Source organism: Papaver somniferum, chromosome 9, assembly GCF_003573695.1.
Source record: "Papaver somniferum cultivar HN1 chromosome 9, ASM357369v1, whole genome shotgun sequence".
NCBI lineage: Eukaryota > Viridiplantae > Streptophyta > Magnoliopsida > Ranunculales > Papaveraceae > Papaver > Papaver somniferum.
The window spans coordinates 130,679,651-130,689,708 of record NC_039366.1 but is presented as its reverse complement, the minus strand read 5'-3'; the positions used below and the strand labels follow the sequence as shown (position 1 = coordinate 130,689,708).

Below are 10,058 nucleotides of genomic sequence, written 5' to 3'. Positions count from 1 at the left end.
TGGGTACTGACAAAGCACCTTTGGTTGAACATCTCTCCAACAAAGAAAGTTATGATCCAGAAGATTTGGCAGATATTCCATCATCAGAGCACTTGGGGGAATTTCGACGGGTTAAAGCAAGAACCTGCAAAAGATGCATATACATTCATCAAGAGGTTTCACACTCAGGCAAGTCTCATTCCTTCCATGTCTATGTCGTTTATTTCCTCACATGTTATTCTAGCATGGGCACTCAATTCTGCTAGCATCTCTGCTATTGCAAGACGTTATAAGTGGGTAAGCTCACTTCAGCAATATTTTACCAAGTGGTTGAATCTGACATTTCTCCGAATCGAGTATCTCACTGAGACATTCATTACTGAGATGATGTTCAAGCATGGAAAAGAATATTTTGGGCATTTGTCCATGGCCTTTCAGGAGTGTCCATGTGTGCCACAAAATCATAAAGCTCTCATGTATGCACAAGTGTTGAATCCCACTACGCAGCGAAAGCAATGCTGAATCAACAGAAGATACTCGGGGCCGAGACGATCAAGCCTAAGACATTCGAAGATTGAAGGATATGACGCTTAAGCGCTCAAGCATCTAAGAAGTCTCCAAATTGTACTCCCAATCAAAGAGTACACCTTCGATAATGGCGCCTCTGGCTTCAACACAAATATCTCGATGATGACACACTGATTCACCACCGACACGATCAAAGTGTAAGTAAACTACAATCGATAAGTCTTCACTATCCCATGATAAGATTTCTAGAGAAGATGCAACATCATTCATTGATGGCACAAATTCCCTCAAACACACTGGGGACTTGATCTTATTGGAAAGATTGACTCATAACAAGTCGTTGCAACATGATGTGATTCCGTGAAACGTCATCAATGGAATCTCTCTACATCAGAAGCCCCTGCACGGCTGAGTAACTTCTTCTCTTCACCAATCACATCCAGAATGAAGACCGCTGCTGCTATCTGCCGCAACAACGTCGACTCACTGATGAACACAGTTCAAAGTAAAGGCATACTAATCAGGAGAATTCGGGTTGTACTCTATGTACACCTTCATCTTAAGGATGCTCAAACCACCAACTAGTTCGTGAATGTAAAGGCTCACTGGATGGAGGAGCAAAGGCTATGTCGATAAATCATGGCTCTAACCTTTTCAGTCTCTGAAGCAACTCCGACCAGAGTATCAGTATCAACAAGGATATCTGGAGGAACTTCGTCCATGGTCTCAGCATCAACAAGAATGTCTGGAAAAAATTCAATCGTGATCTCAGCATCAACAACGGTCTCAGGAGCAACATCCTCATGACATGGCTTCATCAACTAACCATTCTCTGAAGCATTTCTCGGTGAATCAGACTTCTCTAAGCATTAATGATTCGTATCAAGATGTGTAGACATGAAAATATGTTCACATGAAAGTCTTCCAAAATCTTGCACGACTGGTGGGCACAAGCCAAAGACTTCTACAAGATGTTCTCATCACCTCTACAAATGAGATACAACACACTTCAGGCCATGGGTTTACAAAAACGTACCAATAGGTGAGGAATGGGACAATGCTTCCTCAACGAAAAATGTTCGTCTGTGTCTTTTCTGCAACATACCAAAACGGCGCATCAATCGGAAATACGAGCTGAAAGATATGGCCTTTACCGTTGGGTCTATGAAATCTAAAAATCTTATACGGGATCACAAATTACAAATGGGCACGCTTCGTTGGGTGACCTACACAACTCCAAATTGAGTGATTCTTTTCTCATATGATAACCTAGTCTCTTAGATTTAAAAGTTAGGGTCAATCATCGAATTCCGACATCGTATGAGGTTCCTACAGCTTCCAGTGCATACAACATGCAAGAAGAAATTCTTAGACGGGATTCATAACTTCCACATCTGTGTCCACCAGGTCTTACCACTAAGTCCTTCATCAAGTCCAAGACTCTTGGTGCCAGGATCTCCAGTCCTAATCATTCATCATAAAGGAATACTACCACCGGGACATGAAACCATGATCATTACATCACTCCCTCTTGAGAGTAACCTCAGTTATGGTCCCATGACCAGGATTTCAGAAGTGATGTTTTTACGACTGACAGAAACAGGATGGCACTGCAAGCACCATGCTCATATATCAATCAAGGGTTCCTGATTTCAAATTCATCAATGGCATTGAAATCCTTCATCAAGCGTTCAAGACACAAGCAAATGGTCTAAAGACACAAAAGAGACGTTTTACAACAAGACTGTCTAAAGTGATTTTACACTGCCCTGTACAAATCGACGAGAGCAATTGGTGAGGAAACTAAGGTTGAGTCATATGTAATTCTCTTCGTATGGATGTCCTATACAACATACCCAAAATTCACAGCAATTGGATAAACGAGCAAAGAGATGTGGCCAAAACATTAGACTACATGCCAGCTGAAAAATTTCTGGAAGTCTCCTGGAAGTTTATTGTTTCGCCTATTCCGGCCCCTAAACAGGTTCAAAACTCAAAAATCTTCTTTCAAAAAGCTTGGAAATTTCCTGGGCATGAAAAACCATAGGTAGATCGCGAAAATACGACATTGGACGAAGATTCTACAACGTTTTTACTGAAAGACTGAAGTCTCTTAAGAAAGACCAAATTCAGTTACAAAGATTCATATAACAATGGTAAAGACAAAAAGAAATTACACAAATTTAGCTAGAGCTAACTTTTTTCCTATCTTTTCATGTATTGAATCTGTAGTATGGCACTTCTGGCATTTCAACTCTCTTAAGAAAGAGAGGCCTTCCAATATGTATGATTCTGTCACCAGTTGCCAATTCCGCTCCTCTCTTAGCAAGTGAATCAGTTGAAAAGTTGATTTATCTATAGCAATGTTCAAACTGAACTTCAGTGATTTGTTGATAAGCCCTGAGCCATCTAGCTCTAATACACCATGGTATAAAACCCTTACTGAATTGATTTATTACTGTCTTTGAGTCTGATATTATTATTATTCTTTTGAACCTCCAAGTTACAGCCCATTCCAAAGCACATAGTACTGCAAAAATTTCTGCCATGTAGTTTGAAGCTATTCTAATACCCCCTGACATTGTACCCACCACTTGACATAGATGATCTCTGGCACAATACCAAGCCCTGCATTCCCTGGGTTTTTAAATGATGCACCATCATAGCAAAATAGACTCTTGGATGAGTCCAGAATAATTCTTTAATGCAACTATATTTTGTTTTTCTAAAATACAGTGTAAAGAAGAAGATGATATCACTATCATATTGTTGCCCCCCATCTGGTACCATTCATTCTGTTTCCACCCTCATTCACACATTGTAAAATTCTATTCTTAAAGTTATTGATATTAGGTTCAATGTTCTCAAACAGTTTTTTATTCTTTTGAAACCATAACTCTCTCATAGTGACACATACTGCTGTCATCCATACTTGCTTTACTAGAGGGCTACAATTTTTAGCTAGCTTGCACATATCACTGAAAGATGTAGGCTTAGGGAATTTAAATACCTGATAAAGCCAGTCCCAAATTTCTTCACTGAATTTACAATGCCAGAGGGTATGGTCCATGTTATCTTGAGCTGCTACACATACACAACATCTTGACACCATATCAAAGCCTCTGTCTTTCATTATTTCATCATCCACATATATTTTTTGATTAAGTTCCAAATATTACCTGCAATACTGGGATGCAAAAATGTTTTCCATATTTGAGTTGGCCACTGTAGTTCAGGTTCTTTCTGTCTTATTCTCTCCACTGCAACTGCTGTAGAAAATTCACCATGTAAGCTTCCACTCCACACCATTATGTCTGCACCACCTCTAGCTTCAGGTAAATCTGCATTATTGATGTAAGGTTGGAGTTCCACAGGTATTTCCCAAGAAGTTACATTTAACAGCTCACTGACTTTCATGTTTATATTCTCTTTGACAAAAGGTATCTCACCAATCTGATTAATCAATGAAGTTTCCCCAATCCAGGTATCAAACCACATAGAAATATTTGTTCCATCTCCTACACACCATCTAACATCATCCTTTAAAGCATTCCATACCCATTTTAATCTTGGCCATACTGATGAAATTTTCCATGTAGATGTAAACTGTCCATTCTTGTCTTTATACTTTGATTTGAATAACAGTGCGCATTCTTCTTTAGAATTAAGAATCTTCCACATCATTTTCATGAGCAATACTCTATTGATTACCTCTAATCTTCTAATTCCAAGCCCTCCTTCTTTATAAGGTGTGCAAACTCTTTTCCAAGATATGGTCTTAAATTTCCTTACCTCACTATCACCTGACCATAAAAAATTTCTTATTATTTTTTCACACACTTTTATGATTGAAGCAGGCCATTTATACACTGCCATATTGTAGATGGGTATACTACACAGAACTGATTTAACCAACACCAATCTGTCATGAAAAGACAGTAATCTCCCTTTCCATGTAGCCAGTTTGTCTTGAATCATTTCCACCATAGGCCAAACCATTGATGTAGTTACTCTTCCAGGGGCAAGTAGTACTCCTAAATATCTGTCTGGAAATTTTGATAATTCCATGTTCACCATTGTTGCAATTTGACTTTTCCTGGCTTCAGTAACTCCATCCACAAAGCATTTGATTTTGATCTTGTTTATAACTTTACCTGAAGTAGCTTGATACTTATCCAGTAATTGAAAGAGATTGTTTAGACTTATTTTGGAACCATTACAAAAGATGAATACATCATCTGCAAAGAATAAATGTGTTGGATATATCCCTTTTGTGACTACCATTGGATTGATAGCTTTCTTGTTCACCAAATGGGTTAAATTTCTGCTCAAAAAATCCTCCATTAGCACTAATAAGATTGGAGACAATGGGTCTCCTTGCCTCAACCCTCTTGTCACTGAGAAGAACCCACAAGAACCCTCATTTAATAAGACAAATATTTTAGCAGATTGAAATAAGACCAATAACCAATCACACCATGAAGGGGAGAAACCATACTTTTTAAATACTGCAATAAGAAACTCCCAACTTACTGAGTCATATGCCTGTGATATGTCTAATTCGAGTCCCACATGGCCTCGTCTTCTTTTCTTTTTCATCTCATTCAGAAAATCTGATGCTAGTAAAACTTGCTCATGGATATTCCTGCCTTTGATGTAAGCCACCTGTTGTGGAGATACCAATTTGGTCATTAAGTTACTCATTCTTGAAGCAATGATTTTAGTGAATCTTAAATAAGACATTACTCAATCCAATTGGTCTGAATTGGTTTACTGTTTTTGCTCCTTGAACTTTTGGTAGTAGAAATAAGAAATTAGAGTTCATTCCTTTAGTGATAAATTTCCTCCTCCAACAAAATTGAATTGCATCTACTAGATCATCTTTTATGATGTCCCAACAATTTCTGTAGAAGATCCCAGAATAGCCATCTGGACCAGGTGAGCTGTCAGGATCAATATCAAAAATAGTGTTTTTAATCTCATTGCTATCAGGAATTGCATCTAACATTAATTGGTCTTCATCTGTTATAACTGTAGGAATGACATTCAGCAAACCGTGATTAATAGTAACATTCTTGGCACTGAATTTATCTTCAACGTGTTTAACTATAATTTCTGCAATTTTTCCTTGATCAGAGATAACATTTCCACTACTTTCTTCAAGTTCACTGATTGAATTCCTTGTATTTCTAATCTTCAAATTTGTACGAAAAAACCAGTATTTGTTGATCCTTCTTTCACCCATTTTATTCATGATTTTTGTCTCAGCAGAGTGCTTTCTTGAATTTTTCTATTTTCCAATTCATCTTGAGCTTCTACAAGTTTATAAAGTGATTCTTCATTAAATGGACCGGCATCAGATATTGACATTGCAGTTTTAACTTTTTCCCCAGCTTCCTTCAGTTTAACATTGACATTACCAAAAACACACCAGTTCCAAGTATTTAAGACTTGCTTTATATTCTTTAATTTCTTCATAAATATAAAAGCAGGATCACCAATTACTTCATTGCTCTAACTATCCAACACTGTTTGAAGAAATGTAGGATGAGTGATCCACATTTTTTTAAATCTAGATGGAACATTTTCTGGTTTAGGTATGCCGGCACATCCTCCCAATAATGGAGCATGGTTTGAAGCAACCCTTAAACCAACCTTATAACCCCAGTCTTCGCACAATTACAACCATTGTTGATTGAAAACCACTCTGTCAAGATTGCAAAGGATTCTTCTGTTTCCATGCAGGCAATTTGACCAAGAGTGATGCACACCAGTTTTTGGAGCCTGAATTAGCTCACAGTTATTTAAACAGTTTGTGAAGTCAAGCATTGATATCTTATTAGGAGCTTTGCCTCCTACTTTTTCCTTCTGAGAAGTAATAGCATTAAAGTCCCCCAATGTTATCCAAGGCTTCTTCAATTCAGTGATTAATTCCATTTCAGACCATAAGAATCTTCTCTGCACTTTTTTTAACATGAGCATGTACCCCTGAAACCAAAACATCTCCCACACTGACTGTGATCATCTGACTTGACATAGAAACCACTGGTGGAGTTGCTATATTCTTATTCCAAAACAAACATATGTTGCCTTTATTATTTGACACAGAATTGTGAATCACCATACTTTGCATTCCAGGTAAATTCAATTTATTACAAAATGAAGCAGAACAATGAACTTTTGGCTCTACAACCCAAACTAAAGAAGGACTAAATTGATTTATTAAAGACTTTAATTTATTTTGAGCCCTAAGTCATCTTAGGCCTCTTATGTTCCAAAATAATATCTTCATGGTTTGGTAGGAGGGTTTTTAGTACCCCCTTTACCTGGATTTCTTCTAAAGTTGTATTTTGTATTAGTAGGGACTTGCTTACTTACCTTTGTAGGAGATGTGTTTTTAACTCCAGAAGAACTAGCTAAGTTGACTACCATCTCTTTTTCCACTATCTTGGACCATGATGTAATAGGAATGGACTATGAAGTAACTTTACCAGAAGTACCATCCACAAATTTAACATTACTGTGAAGTACTTTGTTGTCTTCAACAATTTTAAGAACTTTTCGAACCTCTATAACAGGTTCTATATCCTCAGAATGCTTCTCAATTTCACCATCTTCTAGCTCAAGTGGACTAAATCTTCCTTGTGTGGCTAAATTGACATTAATAGTTTGAGGTGTTGGGTGTTCATGAATGCAATTAACAACTGAATCCTCTTCAGTTCCGCATATATCAAAAGGTATATGGACTTTAGGTTGAGTAGTAACCTCATCCTGCTTCCATTTGCTCTTTTGTTGAGAAGTATGTTTAGAACCAGAAGTAGAATTCCTTGACCGTGCTTTCTTCTTTTCAACTCTGCATTCTGTGATAAAATGTCCAATCACACGACAAGTAGTGCAAAACTGAGGACAATTTGGAATTAATACATCCTGAAAGAAACCTCCAAACTTGGTGCCAATCCATACTTATTAGGAACTGAATGAGCAAAATCGATTCCAGCCAACACATTAGCATAATAACCCAAATCCAACTTTAGAGTAGCTTCATGAACTTTAATAGGAGTACCAAGTTCACTGCAGATTGTGAACAAGATTTTTTCCTTTCAGAATTCTAAACCCAAACCAGGTAGACGAACCCATACTGCTGCTTTGGAGCTTCTCTGGTTTGCAAGACGAAAGTTAGAGATCCATTTTATTAATTTTAAGAGCTGATTGTTTACAATCCAATCCTGGGATTTGATGTATTGACGATCTATTTCGTTGTCCAACTGAATTGTGAAAAAACCTCTTCCAAGGGGAATTAGTTTATAATTTCCAGTTAATTTCCATTGTTGTCTAAGAATAACAGATGCATCTACAAATTTAATTTCTTGTAAATCAAGTCTACCAATCAATGAAAACCTCCATGGATCTAAACCCTCATCAAACAAATCATCTGGTAAAACTATAGTTGGTATTTTCTTAGAATTGTCGTCACCTAATTTTGATTGTTCATCAACATAAATGGTTTCATGACTTGAATCCATGTTTAACCACTTAAATTAATGAACCCCAATCATGGAAATACAGAAACAATGTCGATTACTGTAAGAGAAGCACCTGAATTGATGAGAGAATCACCTGAATTGATGAGAGAAATCTCTTAAATCAAAAACTGAGATGAAAAAAAGTCGTCGAGTCGTCGCCCGATTTGCAGACACTCTCTCTCCTCAACTTGTATGTCTGGATTTTTCTGGTGACGTATTTCTGGAAAATTTCTTATATATTCGTATGAATTCTCATTCATTCATTCACAACTCAACAATTTCATACTTCTATGAAGATAGTACAGGAGGAACACTTACTTGAAGGGTTGCTAACCATTTGTGAACTGATAATCCATGGATATGTAGATATGGTCAACAATACCCTAAAGATGGTCATTCGTGCACTTCACACGTTTTCAATGTCTGCAATCGAAAGGGCGAACAGACGCCAGCCCGTTGAGGAATTATAATTTCTACACTTGAAATTTAATTGCTCAAACGATCACAATAATCTCTACTTCAACGGGAAATAAAATAATCAATCTTCAGAAGGATTGCGAGTAAGATTAATCATCAGAGTCATCAGATTCATCATCGGACTCACGATTGTCATCCTCCATGGAATTCTCTTCAAGCTCTCCCTCAGATTCAGGACCCTTACTGGGGACTTCTTCAATTGGTCTTCGGGATCGCCATACATTGCATCTAAATATTCATCTTCTTTATACTCTGCTCGAAGATTCACCTTGGCCAACCGATCAACTCTCATACCCGGTAGATATGTCTTAACTCTAGTTCCGAAGGCTTCCAGACAGATTCAAATTCCTCAGCATCGGAATCGGAATCTACACCATCAGGACGCGGTCGAACCTCATCCTCAGCTATGAGCAAAAGACATACCATGTATCAGATTTCTAGATCTCTAAAAGGTTGATCTGCTTCCACACGAGCGTCCGGTGAATTCTTCATCTGTGGTTTGATGTTTCTCGAACATTTCCCGGAAGAGTCAGAGACCTAGTCATCACCAGGAGATGCCATTATCTGCTGCCAAAAATGCGGAGTCTAAACAAACAGCCACAATATGCGTTAAAATGGTAACTCTCGGACTCTCACCTGTTTACAATTTCACTAGCTGTAGTGATTACGATTCAAAATCCCTATAATTTGTTCGTCTCTTCAAACCTACAGAGACGAATAAAAATTCATTATTTGAAATCATAACATGATTCTCACAAAACTGTGAGCAATTCACGAAACTCTTGTCATGTGAACAACTCACATAATTTTAACCCTGTGAATGACTCCACTGGGTGAACGCTCATTGGTTTTCTGCATACACTACTAGATCACAAAATCCATACAAATAATATTTTATCAAAAATTATTTACTTCTAGCAATTGCTGAAAATCAAAATTTTATTTCACATAAATTTTTACTGCGGGAACATTCACTGGTTTTTCAAAAGTTGGACAGACGTCCATTCTAGAATTGTGAAAACTCACATACAAACATTATTTCACCATGTATAATTGTCTACTTTCAGCAGTTGTTCAATATCAATACATTGATTTTACAAAAATATACTCTAAATGGGTTCTCTCTTGTAGGATCTGAATATCGCACAACAGTAAGAATTTGAGAAATTATAGATAGAGCTTGTGAAATTATAGAGAGAGTTTGCGAGAAGGTAGCGAAGCTTGCGAGAATGTAGTTTGGGCGCGAGACAATGTGAGCTGTACTCCACTATATGTGAGCTGTCATCCACTAGGTAGCATCCTATATAAAGAGAAAGGTAGGAGAGAGAAAAGTAACTTGTATTATTATTATCTTCTTATTCTTCCCCAAAAACCAGAGAGAGAGAGCTCCAAATACTCATTAATAGAGTCTCAATGTAATTCATATGTAATTCAATGATCATAGTGAAACCTAACCCCGTGGATGTAGATCAAATTGATCGAACCACGTAAATCTTGTGTCTTATTTTCTATTTTCATTATCTTTATCTTTATTTTCATATTAAATAAGTT

General features: G+C 37.2%; 1 protein-coding gene across 1 annotated transcript; it reads right to left on the bottom strand.

Annotated features, from left to right (window-relative positions):
- Positions 1-3,268: 3,268 nt before the first annotated feature.
- Positions 3,269-5,752, bottom strand: LOC113312588. The gene is made up of 3 exons (XM_026561331.1): positions 5,282-5,752; positions 3,687-5,172; positions 3,269-3,591 (listed from the first exon to the last, which is right to left on the bottom strand). Exons 1-3 carry the CDS (start codon positions 5,750-5,752, stop codon positions 3,269-3,271), a joined length of 2,280 nt encoding a protein of 759 aa, XP_026417116.1.
- Between the last annotated feature and the right edge of the window lie 4,306 nt (positions 5,753-10,058).

Excerpts from the sequence above, each read along its gene's own strand:
- LOC113312588 (XM_026561331.1), bottom strand. The coding sequence starts at position 5,752 with ATGGGTGAAAGAAGGATCAACAAATACTGGTTTTTTCGTACAAATTTG. Across the intron at positions 5,173-5,281 it reads AAGTTCAAGGAGCAAAAACA|GTGGCTTACATCAAAGGCAG; the intron begins GTAAACCAATTC and ends TCTCCACAACAG. Across the intron at positions 3,592-3,686 it reads TTTGCATCCCAGTATTGCAG|CAGCTCAAGATAACATGGAC; the intron begins GTAATATTTGGA and ends GTGTATGTGTAG.